The sequence below is a fragment of the Micropterus salmoides genome, unplaced genomic scaffold (assembly GCF_014851395.1).
Source record: "Micropterus salmoides isolate LMB-PRFRI ecotype aquatic unplaced genomic scaffold, ASM1485139v1 Ms_hic_scaffold_6, whole genome shotgun sequence".
Taxonomy (NCBI): domain Eukaryota; kingdom Metazoa; phylum Chordata; class Actinopteri; order Centrarchiformes; family Centrarchidae; genus Micropterus; species Micropterus salmoides.
The window spans coordinates 10,159,582-10,173,589 of record NW_024044348.1 but is presented as its reverse complement, the minus strand read 5'-3'; the positions used below and the strand labels follow the sequence as shown (position 1 = coordinate 10,173,589).

The following is a 14,008-nucleotide window of genomic DNA, read 5'->3' as shown; positions in this document are numbered from 1 at the left end:
TGCAACAGCCATTCGTCTCCTTGCAGTTATGCACACACTGATGATTAACTCGTCATGTGGAAGCTTTGACCCAGCTGGGATTTTCATGCAATGTACACACACACACACACACACACACACACACACACAAGCTAACCACCATTTGCCATGCTGCCAATGACTGATGAAGGCATTAATCTGTCTTCAGATGTGTTATATATATTATATTGAAGTATACTCCACAGTGTGTCCACAGTAACACATTGCATGTTATATTTTGCAATTATTAATGAGAAGTAAACATGCATCTGACGACGTGTCATTTTAGTTTAAGTTTATTTCCTTTCATCACAGGTTTCACCTGATTGAAGACCTTTCCTATGAAGATGTGAAGAAATGTTACCGGGGCTCAGTGAGTCTGGTCTCTCTTTTGATCCTAAATGTAACTGTGTCTGTGACTGCAGCAAGTCCAACCAGTTGTTTTAATTTTACCTAAATGTTTAATCTATAATAAATGGAACCCTCTTTGTTAAAATGCTTTTTTCCCTCTGAGGAGATTGTTTATTTTGTGATTCCTTGACGGTATTTTTCTCACTTTTATACTGCAATATTAAATATATATTTCAAACAGATCTTTGTCATGGTAAGTGGATGCATAAGTTTTTGGGAATCATATATGATGACACACTGCCATTATAAATTTGTGAAAAATTACCAAATGTCTTTTTTACTAAATTATGACATTGAAAACTTGATGTGCAAAGTCCGTTTTTGTAAATTTTGGACAGAATTTTTGCTTTTGGTTGAGCACAATGTTTTTTCTTCTGCCCTTCCTTTTGACCAATATTTTTTTCATCTATCATCACTTGTCACTTTATACTAAATCACAAAACAAACACCTAATCCTCAAAACTTATCCGAATTTAATGAGAAGTTACGTAATGTGGTTAAGCTGGCAAATTGTCCCACATTTTAAAAGCTTAACAATTCCATCATTTTGCACTCTGGGGAACAATAGACTTGCTGCAATCCTGGCCAGTGTCCTCCAGACATTTTCAAAATTTCAGCCTTGACATGAGCCACATACAGTAACCCTATGATCATTAAGAAGAAATAATACAACCACACCTTAAACTAATCATCTTGAGGCATTTCACCTATGAATTCAGTCAGAACATTATTAAATATTAACAGTTTACGTGAACTCCCACAGTGGTGATGAAACCCTCTGCATTTATGTAATCTACTGTAAGCTCCAAATTTCTATAGACAGGGGCTGCTCTAGCATTAGCTAATAATAGAAAGACAAAAAGAGGAGCGTCAGACAACAGCAAACTGAGCAGAATCGAGTTAAAGGAAAGATAGACATGATACAGGACAGGACAGAAAAATAGAGAGAGAATTCTGGTAGCAGAGATATCTATAGCTGAGGTGAGTTTGAGCTGTGAGGGAGGAGAGCAGGGAATGAATGAGAACTCTTGTGTGTTCAGGGAGGAAAATGTATAATTTTCTCTGAAAAGTGAGGACTTTTAGTCTGACATTACAAACAGGAGGAGAAACTGACACATAGAAGGAGGGAAAGGCAAAGGCAGAGAAAGAAAGAACTTCAAGTAAGAGTAGTGAGCAGTACCTGTGTGCACGACATTGGTTGATGTTTCTTTTTTTCAGCTCAGAATGATGAAGGGCAGAGAGTGTAATCTGTATGTGTGTGAAGGAAGGAGAGGGAGGGTGTCAGCTGGGTGCTGCAACGTGTATAATCACTGGAGGTGCATTTGAGACAGAGAAAGAGAGCCTTGTAAACTGAGGCATTGCTGCTGTAACTCTGTGGTAGTGTATGTGTTGTTGTACACATTAGAACCAGGCGTGTGTTTGTACGTGTATGTAGAATAGAGGTAGCTGCACGGAGGCAGTCCTTCATCTCAGGCCACATACTGACTGGCGACAGGGGAACAGTGTGTGTCTTGCAGCAGCTTGCTCCAGGCCTTGGATGTGCGCGAGTGTGTGTGTGTTTATGGTGCCAACGTGCTGAGCCTGGTGCAGAGCTCGCGTCCGTTGAGGGAGAGGGTGGTGTCTGCGGCGAGCGGAGCCGGAGTGGCCGGTGGTGGAGGAGTGGCCGGTGGGGCCGGTGGTGCTGTGCAGGCAGGCCGGTCCACCAAGGAGCTGCTCATGACTCTGCCCTGTCCCTCTGCACAGACTGTCAGCAAGTACAACTCGCAGTACCACAAACTGTTCCAGTGCGTGCCCAAGGATGAGATCCTCATGAAAGGTACTGTCCTTTTTACCATGATGGAAAACTTTTAGACTGTAACATCTGTTTTATTATTCAACTTGTAAATGTTCTTTGAATGCCATGCTTCAGGGCCACTATAATTTACCTTTCATGCATTTGTACTAGTTTTGATTTTTCCTATTTCAATTGTACTCTGTTTAGCTCTTGTACAGTAACAATATGAGACTCATATTTTTCTTAAATATCAGATATTGGCTAATAATGCGATCTAGAGCTGAAATGGAGTAGGCTAGTCAATTATTATATCATTATAAACTGAACATATCTTTGAGTTTGGACCATTAGTTGGGCAAAACAAGCTATTTTAAGCTCTGGACAAATGTATGCATTTTAACAAATTTCTGTCACTGTAGAAGCTAACCGATGAACTTATTTATCTTAAAAATAGAACATCATGAGTCATTATTTTTGGCACAAATGTTATTTTATTTATTTATTTTTTTTATTTATTCATATTTTTCAGCAATATTTTAGTTTTTCTCAACAATAAAGCAGATGAAGGATGTGTTATGTTACAGTATCTTTATAAAATTGTTTTAAGTCTCCTGTGATGGTCTAAACTCTTTAATAGGCTTTTACTTCCAGTAAAATTATGGCAGAAACATTAAAAACATGCAAGATTATGCATTAAAATTTCTAATGATTTTGATCTGTACAAAATACGCAAAGTTGTACTGCATATTAAACAATAGTATCTGCTTGCAAAGCAAAAGCCTATATAAAACAGTATCTTGGCACTATGTCCAACTTTGATTCTTCTTGCTTCAGTTCTGCCATCTGGTTAAGCTCCTAAACACTCAAGCTTTCAGATTTCAAGATGACCCATGTCTCCTGCACAGTATCAACTCCTCTGTTTGTACAGTTCAAACTGGTTTACCACATACTTCAATGCTATGTGCAGCCTATCAAAATAAAACCAATCATGTGAAAAATGATTTTCCATAACTACCAGTGAGGCGGTAGGAGGGTTCGGAGCTATTGTTTAAATAAGCCTGTATGTTTTTCTTCATCCGGTTTACAATTGTTGAAAGAAAGAAAAAAGTGTTTTTGTCTCTTCTGTTCTCAGTGTACTCCTGTGCTCTTCTCAGAGATATCCTTCTACAAGGTCGGCTCTACATTTCCAGAAACTGGCTTTGTTTCTATGCCAACCTCTTCGGCAAGGACATTAAGGTACAAATGACAGCTTAATTAACTCAAACTGACTGACAAAGTTGAACCGAGGGACAATCTGACAAGTTGATTGGACAACTTATTAACAAATGATTTGACTGAAAGTCAGTCAAGATTATGGGCTGACTTTTAGTGTCAATTCTCCCACATAGAAAATGTCTCTCTCTTTGTGTCTGCTCTCTGAAATCATGTACCAAGAAAAGGTAGACTTGCTGAACCTTTGACCTTTAAGCAGTTTTCTCTTTGATGTTGTGCATTGTTCCTTTTTCTTAATTTCCTTGAAACCAAATCTCTCCTGACATTCGAGTGACAATAAGCTACTTATTCAGACTGCATTCCTCACATTCTGACTGAAATAAGACATGTTTCATGTCCACTACTGATTTTCTCTAGGGGCTTTTGCTGAGTGTGTTTCTGTGTCTGTCTTCCATGCCAGTTAATCAAGCTTATCTATAATTTTCACATTATCTTGCTTTTAAGTTAGCCTCCTCAAATCCTTATAAATCTTATTTTTGTGCCTTTTTCAATTTTAGGTGGCTATCCCTGTCGTTTCTGTGAGGCTGGTGAAGAAGCACAAGACAGCGGGCCTTGTGCCCAACGGCTTGGCTATCACCACAGACACTGGCCAGAAGGTACGCACTTCATTCACAGTCACTGTGAAATAAAATACTTACTGACTAGCGCAACATGGATGTATATTCCAGGAGAGGTGTGATTTAAAAAACAACACCATGCTATAGGTAGCAGCAGAGTGGAGTCCCAGCGTGGTAGCGCAAAAGAGTGAAGGGTTTTTCCACCATTACAGCACTGTTCAGAAGGGCTTCTTAACTTTTTATCACATCAGACAGCCTGTCATTAAGTTGTGTTTTCAAAGACATAATGTACTTTTCAGCTTCTGTTCTGGTCCCAGCAACCCATGGATAATGATAGCTAAGAGCATTAATAACATTAGCATGTGGTGACATCTAGTTTTTTTATCTTAAAGTGCCTGTCAGTATTGTAAAAACAAAAAGACCTACAAATGCATGGAACTCTGTGTAACATTAGCCCAACAGATAAAAAGTTGTTGTTTTAAGTTATTTTGCAATGCTCCCTCCAGGAGAGAGTGAAAAGTTAAATTAAGTAATTTAAATGCAAGATTGATAATTTTAGGGCCCAAATTAGTATACTGAGTTAATGAAATTAGTATATTGAATGCAAAAAAGAGTTTGCAGCCACGGTAGCTGCTCTGTGACACTGTACTTAGGCATAGCAGTATTTTGAGCTAAATGTTAATATCAGAATGCTAATATGCTGATGTTTAGCAGATAATATTTATCAGGTTCACCATTAGTTTAGTAATACTCTTGCTTGAGGCAGTGTCATTAGTGCCGCAGGTATTTGGTCGTAAAGCAAAAATTTTGACTTGATGATGGTGCTACGTGAATAGTCAGGGGATCACCAAAGTTATAACAATTCAACTTTTAGGGACGTTGAATATCTGTGGCATTGTCACAGCAATTTGTGCAATAGTTGTTTAAGATATCTCACTTAAGACAAAAAATGTCAGCCTCATGGTGGTCAGGGGATCACCAAAGTCAGCCAATCCTCTGGAAACCATAAAACCAACAGAAACCAACAGACCAACATTACTGTTGATACTGCTAAGCGATTAACAAACAACTACCTGGCTCTGTGGAACAATTTTTCCATTATATCTAAGAAGCTGAAGATCAACATGAATAACATTTTTACTAGTTTTAATGTCAGACAGGGTTTTGTAATGGCTATATTGTTATGCTAGTCTCAATTAAATTTTGTCATGTCTTTTCCCATTGATCGTTTTGCTTAATTAAAAGAAATAGATTACAGAATATTTTGCATTTTTCTTGAAGTATCACACATATATCAGCTTCATGCACACTGTTGCTACAGGACACGCAGAGGAGCCCCCTATTCAGAGCTATGGCAACTGTCACAATGTTCAAAAATATCACATTTTAGGTGCCCCTCACACATTCACTTCACTATACACCTATATACATACATGCACCCCAGTACATGTGTGTTGCACCTCATCAAGCAGACATCAATTATTCATAACCAAGGGCGTCACTTTGTATTGAAAAGTGGTGGGGACATAGGGGCTTAGATTAGGGGTATGAAGAGATACTTAGCTCGTGAGACATTACGATACGCAATATTAGGTTCACAATAACAAGACAAAAAGATCCTTAAGCAGTGTTTTAAAGATATCCTCAATGCCAAGATATATGAGCGGGGGGTTAGGGTTAGGGTTATCTGCACCAATTTATGGTGGAAATGTCTTTATTTATGTAAAAGGAAACACAAAATTTAAATCATTTCAAAATCCATGAATATAATAGAATCTAATGCAGTGCAGCTCTCAGGCATTCTTTGTTGCTTTCAGATCTGTTTCTCCTGTAGATCAACTTTTCTCATGTAATATCATCACTGCTGAGGCAACACATATGTAGGCATGGCTTAGTCTTCTCTCCTCTTTTGTCATGTTCACAGGGAGAGAACGGAAAACTTGGGCAAAAAGAAATTGTGTCCAAAAGCTTAAGTTACTTTTTTTGGACAATGCACACTTGTTTCTTCTATATTTTAATTGCATTGCATGTTTTCTTAATGTGCAAACAAACCTTTCTAAAGGCATTTTTATTTATTTTTTAAATGCAAGCTATATTTCAGTATTTAAAAAAAAAAATAATGCTCTAAAAAAGTGGTGGGGAAAAAATCAGCCATTTCAAAAAGTGGTGGGGACATCTCCACAGTGTCGCCAGTGTTATGAACATGACATGATGTTCATAACACAAATCATTAATTAATAATAAAAAGAGTGACACAGCTGATAAATGCAAAAGAAAACGTTTAATTTTCGCACACTGTCAGCACTGAACTCTACTAGGTTAACCTACTAAGTTAGAACACTCAGATAAATTCAAAATGTCTCAGCAAAAGTCTGTGACCTTCAAATGGTTGCATGGTCTCTCTATTTAAGGTTACATGTTAAGTTAGCTAGTCAAAGCATAACCCAGCAGTGTAAATTACTTTGTACTGGTGCAAAACACTATTTTTAAATTTGTCTGAGGTTGGCATAATGCTGAAAATGAACAAACCAATTCCCTCAGAAGTGAAATATTATGCAGACCATTAAGTTTGATTGGTTAAGTGATCCACAGGAAAGAACAGCAGCTCAGATTAAAGCAACAACCTTTTGTGCATTTGAAGCAAAGCATGAGACATATACATTGGGTACGGAAAGTATTCAGACCCCTTTAAATTTTTCACTCTTTGTTTCATTGCAGCCATTTTCCAAAAATCAAAAAAGTTCATTTTATTTCTCAGTAATGTACACTCAGCACCCCATCTTGACAGAAAAAAACAGAAATGTAGAAATTTTTGCAAATGTATTAAAAAAGAAAAACTGAAATATCACATGGTCATAAGTATTCAGACCCTTTGCTCAGTATTTAGTAGAAGCACCCTTTTGATCTAATACAGCCATGAGTCATTTTGGGAAAGATGCAACAAGTTTTTCACATCTGGATTTGGGTATCCTCTGCCATTCCTCCTTGCAGATCCTCTCCAGTTCTGTCAGGTTGGATGGTAAACGTTGGTGGACAGCCATTTTCAGGTCTCTCCAGAGATGCTCAATTGGGTTTAAGTCAGGGCTCTGGCTGGGCCATTCAAGAACAGCCACGGAGTTGTTGTGAAGCCACTCCTTCGTTATTTTAGCGGTGTGCTTAGGGTCATTGTCTTGTTGGAAGGTAAACCGTCGGCCCAGTCTGAGGTCCAGAGCACTCTGGAAAAGGTTTTCGTCCAGGATATCCCTGTACTTGGCCGCATTCATCTTTCCCTCGATTGCAACCAGTCGTCCTGTCCCTGCAGCTGAAAAACACCCCCACAGCATGATGCTGCCACCACCATGCTTCACTGTTGAGACTGTATTGGACAGGTGATGAGCAGTGCCTGGTTTTCTCCACACATACCGCTTAGAATTAAGGCCAAAAAGTTCTATCTTGGTCTCATCAGACCAGAGGATCTTATTTATCACCATCTTGGAGTCCTTCAGGTGTTTTTTAGCAAACTCCATGCGGGCTTTCATGTGTCTTGCACTGAGGAGAGGCTTCCGTCGGGCCACTCTGCCATAAAGCCCCGACTGGTGGATTGCTGCAGTGATGGTTGACTTACTACAACTTTCTCCCATCTCCCGACTGCATCTCTGGAGCTCAGCCACAGTGACCTTTGGGTTCTTCTTTACCTCTCTCACCGAGGCTCTTCTCCCCCGATAGCTCAGTTTGGCCGGACGGCCAGCTCTAGGAAGGGTTCTGGTCGTCCCAAACGTCTTCCATTTGAGGATTATGGAGGCCACTGTGCTCTTAGGAACCTTAAGTGCAGCAGAAATTTTTTTGTAACCTTGGCCAGATCTGTGCCTTGCCACAATGCTGTCTCTGAGCTCTTCAGGCAGTTCCTTTGACCTCATGATTCTCATTTGCTCTGACATGCACTGTGAGCTGTAAGGTCTTATATAGACAGGTGTGTGGCTTTCCTAATCAAGTCCAATCAGTATAATCAAACACAGCTGGACTCAAATGAAGGTGTAGGACCATCTCAAGGATGATCAGAAGAAATAGACAGCACCTGAGTTAAATATGAGTGTCACGGCAAAGGGTCTGAATACTTATGATCATGTGATATTTCAGTTTTTCTTTTTTAATAAATTTGCAAAAATTTCTACATTTCTGTTTTTTTCTGTCAAGATGGGGTGCTGAGTGTACATTACTGAGAAATAAAATGAACTTTTTTGATTTTTGGAAAAAGGCTGCAATGAAACAAAGAGTGAAAAATTTAAAGGGGTCTGAATACTTTCCGTACCCACTGTAGCTTATGGATGGTATGTCTCATACATTACATCACATTTATCTGGCGGTTTTTATCCAAAGTGACTTACAATTGCTATACATGTCAGAGGTCGCACGCCTCTGGAGCAACTAGGGGTTAAGTGTCTTGCTCAGGGACACAATGGTGGATGAATCTCACAGTGGGAATCGAACCCAGGTCTCCCACACCAAAGGCAAGCATCTTATCTATGCGCCATCACCACCCCTCAGCCCTCATACCGCATAAAGACAAATATCTGTTACCTTATATGTCAGCATGATTGTGTAATATGCTGCATTACATAACCATGCTCATATATATGGCTCTGTACAGTACGATCATGCTGTTATAAATGACTGAGGTTGGTTCTTCAGTTCATGAGGTAAGGAGTAACAGCTCAGCTAAGCAACAGTTAATATAAATTTTCTTGACATGACTGTCAGGAGAGATACAACACAACATGTTTTATAAACTCGCATAAAATCATAAAACAGATAAAAACCCTATGACTGGACAAAAACAGTCAAATGCTCATGAATAAATTCAGAAGTACGTTTTAAAATCAGTGGTATTTATCCAGGTCAGAGGGATGTTTAGGTAAGCTGCCATAACCTGTCATAGTTTTTCAGAGAAAGAATAAACTAGAACAAAAATGTGATTAGAAAAATATTCTCTTTGTGTCCTAGATTAAAGCTTTTGAATCCCTAAAGTGCTTTTCGCACAAATTATAGAATGTAAAAATATGAGTTTTATTGCTGCAACTACAAATATTAAAACCCCTCTCTACATACTTGAATGCGCCATTGCATTCTGTTTTCTAACAACATGAGAAGAGTTATAATAAAGCTTTTGATTTAGACTTTGTGCAGACGCTGATGATCTCGTGTTGATATTTCAGATACATGTCTATAATATTTGCAAAGGCAAGTTGTGAAAAATAGAAAATCTTCTTCATCTATTTCTTTATTCAGTTTCCCCTACAGGGTTTGTCAAAGTTTAATATCATCTCTCCTCTAACCAACTTTTGGTTATGAATGAAAACCTGATTTTTCAGGGGTTTCAGTGCAGTAAAATACTGTACTTAAGTACAATTTTGAGGATCCATTTTTTGCTACTTTATTCTTCTACTTCCTACATCTACCTGCATTTTTCCTCTACTAACATTTATTTAACATCTATAGTTACTAGTTCCTTTTCATATAAAGATTTTACATTAAAGATGAGGTATTCCACCAAAGAAAAAAAAATTGAGGCTTAAAGAGTTAAAATGATATATTAAAATTAATATTTCACAAAAAAAGCACAAATTATATCTCACAGCTTTTAGTTTTTTCTTCTTTCCTTCCCCATTAACCATCTCATATTTATCTTGTGACTTGTCAGTGAAACGTCACTTAGAGTAAACGTTAATATCATAATATCATGAAATTTTTTTATATATATATATATAATTTACTTTCCATTTTTCTGCAGAATGAGTACTTTTACTTTTGATAAACACAACTTTTAGCTAATAATACTTCTGTAATGTACTTAAGCAGTTACTTGTATTGACATGAGTATTTTTGCACTGTGGTATTGGTACTTTTTTAGTATATTTATGTAAGTACAGGATCTGAGTGCTGATGGACCATCAGCAGGTTTTTGTAACATCACTGTTTCTCTTTTTCATTTCCTCAGTATGTATTTGTATCTCTGCTATCAAGAGACAGTGTATATGACGTCCTCCGCAGGATCTGCACACACCTACAGGTCAGAGGACACACTCATACATGCATTTTCTATTACTATTAATTCACTCTATACACTGTACATGTCAGTTAAAGATGGGATTTTTCTTTCTTTCTCCAGGTCAATGGGAAGAGTCTGAGCTTGAAGCAGTTCATGGAGGAGCCGACCTTATCGTTGGTCAGTGACTTGTCTTTCACAGAGAGAAGCCCTTTTATAAACGTCATAAAATCATAAAATTGTAAAGTGGTTGGAACTTCTCTGGTAATTCATAGGCATTAAAATTACTCTAATATTTCCCAGTCGTGTTTCATGTTAGCCTAAAGGCCTCTGACCACTTTCTCTTACAACTACCACTGACATGAAGCCTGACTTACCTTTGTATACAGAAAGGATCAATAGATCATTCTGTTGCAGCTGCAGCCTTGCAGTGAATTATCCCCCGAGTCAACAAGATGCTATCAAAGAGCTCTGTGAAGTCACCTTGTGTGTGTAGTCCTCTCTGTGACAGAACAGCTGTTGTATTAAGGAATATTTAGGTTCTATTAACATGCACGTCCTTGATCATGCTCTAATCCAAGAAAAGGTGTTTGTTCATGTTGCCAGCATATTCCATAGAGGGTTATGTAGAGCTTTGCTGATATCAAACCCAGAAAATGTTAAGATGCCTGAATTATATTTAAAGTTTGTATCATATTAAGACATAAAATACTGAAATATTAAAATTTTCCAGAAGGCTGAATATCTTTCACATTGTAGCTTCCATAGGGCTTAGTAGGTAGGCCTTCAACGTTTTAAAGTAAATGGGTATAATGTTCTCATAAGTCACTCTTTACAAAGGATTTAAATGTCGCAACTAATGGGTTTATTATTTAGCTACTAAATAATTTGCTATAATTTATAAGCTATTCACAAGAAGAACATTTGGGCTGTCAGGTTGTGAAAAATCCCTATGATTTTTTGGATCGTTTGACCACTTACTCAGCCCAAATTGCCCATTATAATTGTATTATTACCCAAAAGAAATTATAAACGGATACCATAGGAATTTTTCCCAACCCAAAAGTTTTTCTAATTAATGGCTTACTATGTTTAATAAAGCATTAGAAAGTGAATAATAGTAACACTTTAAAATCCATTATTTATTTATGGCTTTGAAAGTTTTGATTTGTCACCTAAATTAATCAATATATCTCAGCTCTGTGGATTGCCAAGAGCAATGCTTTATGAATATGCGGTGTTGATATAGCGCCGTGGTTCAGGGTTTGTTGATTAGGCAATGCCTTTAAATCCACATAAAAACCAATTGATTTCTTGGTGATTTCATTTGCCAACCCTGGTTTAGATGAATGGACCGCTAGTGTGTTGGCAGCTGAGATGTTCAGACTCCTTTAGTCTGTTGTAGTTGAATCGCTATCTCGACAGTACATTCTCCTCTTTCGTCTGTGCTATAGGATGAGTTTCCGGCTCCAGACGAGTTCCCCGTGGTGGACGAATTCCCGTCAATGTTAAAATGGAGAAGGAAACCCTCAGCGGTGTCTGTGTCCTCCTCCCTTCCTGACCTCCTGGGGAACTCCAGCAGCATGAGCCCCGCAGACACACCCTTCAAATCAGAACAGCTGCTTGAAGGTGATAAAACTAGGCCTTATCCAAGGCCACACACTTTCAGAGTTTTGTTAGGACTGATCGGCTGTAGGTTGCCCATAGTTTGCTGAAAGTTGTTGATAGGGTTTATAAGTGTCTATTATGAGAATTATCCACGTCACTGGTTACTACTGTTCATGGATAGTGAGTTGAGTCAATTGCATCTCAAAAGTAGTTCAATTTCAAAAACTGGCTTGTGGTTAACTCTATGCTGAAATCTGTAACATCGTGATGGTACAACTGCAGATATTACCACATATACCCTACACTGTCATAAGAAAACCTCTGTGTAAAATATTTTGAGTAAAACATACAGTATATAATTTCTGCCGCTATGGGGTCTTTCACATCAAAACAATAACAAAAGACGTAGTTTGATGACGTCGTTAAGTTGTCTTCATTGTTAAACAACCACCATTGCCAATGAAAATCTATCTGACTTGACGTGAGTCAGGCAGAAATCATGTTCACGGACGGTGTCATGTATTAAAGTTTTATTCAAATTACCTTTAGTCACTTTTGACGACTGCCTTCCTCACTCTCTGAGTGGGTTATAACAACTAGAAGGAGTAAAGGGGATATGATGCCACTGACAAGCAACCAAACATAGCAAAAATGAATATACAGTCCATCAAAAATCTATTGCTATATGCTATAAGCATATTGCTTCTCTACAGTAAAGCCAGGAAATAAGCAACAAAACCAGAACAACGTAGCAATTACACAATTGTAATTATGAATTATATTAAAATAATTAATACATAATTAATTTGAATCTCAGTATTGTTTGATTGGGATTCCAAAGCATTGGAGCAAGAAAATACTCCAGCAATGATTGCTGCCAGCAATAGATTGCTTATTAATCTTTAGAATAATGAGAGCATGCACTCTGTAATTTAACTATATGCGGGGGAATAAAATATTTATGGAGTTCTTCTAAGTAAGGAGGTGCTAATCCATGAAGAGTTTTATAGGTAATAAGTTACAGTTTGTAGTCTGACCTAGATGAAATAGGGAGTCAGTGAACTGAGGACAGGAATGATGTTACGTCTTCAAAATGTCACTTCAGTGTGGATGTTTGTTGCCGTCAAATCGTATTTATACTGTGAGGCATGGATGTAGAGTTAAGTTGTCTGGATGTATGTGTTTGTGTTTTTAAGTTTTCATTTCAGTTGAATTTCATTCATGTGTCTGCGTTTTTTAGAGAGAGAGACAGAGAGTAATTGCTTTTGGATGGCAGCATCACTTTTACGCAACAACACATTAAGCTCCAAATGGAGATTAAATCATGCGTGGGCTTGTATTAAAAACCTTTGGGCGGATGAAGATTAAGTAGAGATTATCACAAACAATGTCTGCTGTCAAAGTTGTCTGAGGACAGTTTAACACTGACAGGCCTTGGATCATTTCTAAATATTAACCTACATTAATGTTGTTCTCTAATACATGTTGGATATTTGATCAGCATGAGCTTTTGTGTACATTTATCATCACAGCCTACATGTGGAGTGGAAAACTTGGAGGTACTGTAATTATACGTGTTATAGTAGCTTTACATCACACACAAATAAGACCTGTACAAAAAATAAGCAATGCATACACTTCAGCTGGCATGTAATAATAATCGAGACAGGGGGATATAATAATCAGCTCAGGGTTTTGTATTATTCAGAGTACAGTATTCAATGTTTGCAATATTTTTAATCAACAATGAATGAAAATACTGTAAAAACAACACAAGGTTCTGCTTTGTTATTTGCAATCGCACAATGAAGTGCAGACGTAGTCCCCTCCAAGCTACACACACAGAAAATGTATAAACCAATATTCAAATGTTTTAACTTAAATAAAATAAAACAAGAAAATAGACAAAATAGAAACAAAGTATATAAAAGCAGCATTACGGGAAGAAAAAAAATATGAATTATATTTATAAAGAAGATATGCACTTGCCTACACTGTATACATACATATACATGTATACACACTCACACAAAGATATGTGCCCACAAGTTTCTTTATTTATTCCTCTTTTAAAATAAAATTTGCAAAAACTGTTTTCATATAAGGTTTAAGTCCAAAATGCAAGTAATTAAATTATTTACATACAAATTAATCAGGTTTTTTTTGTATAATTACAGGAGCCTTAGCTTCGTATGAAATTATATAAAATGCATAGATCAGAATGTCCTTATTAATATAAAGAGCAATTATTTATGGAGATCTCTGACAGTTCCCAGTGTTCATTTATATCAATTAATTGCATCCTCTTACGTTTCATATGTATATGTAACAAAACTAGTGCCCTTT

General features: G+C 37.4%; 1 protein-coding gene across 5 annotated transcripts in view; it reads left to right on the top strand.

Annotated features, from left to right (window-relative positions):
* Positions 1-14,008, top strand: part of gramd2aa (GRAM domain containing 2Aa) — a 34,391-nt gene that overhangs the window by 16,733 nt on the left and 3,650 nt on the right. For 3 of the 5 annotated variants that reach the window (XM_038700489.1, XM_038700491.1, XM_038700490.1), the window contains exons 3-9: positions 334-391; positions 1,933-2,245; positions 3,336-3,439; positions 3,973-4,071; positions 10,007-10,078; positions 10,178-10,234; positions 11,509-11,683. In XM_038700489.1, the coding sequence (XP_038556417.1) occupies positions 334-391; positions 1,933-2,245; positions 3,336-3,439; positions 3,973-4,071; positions 10,007-10,078; positions 10,178-10,234; positions 11,509-11,683 (878 nt within the window). The remainder of the gene's footprint in view (positions 1-333; positions 392-1,932; positions 2,246-3,335; positions 3,440-3,972; positions 4,072-10,006; positions 10,079-10,177; positions 10,235-11,508; positions 11,684-14,008) is intronic. The other 2 variants (XM_038700492.1, XM_038700493.1) reach the window with 1 other exon arrangement.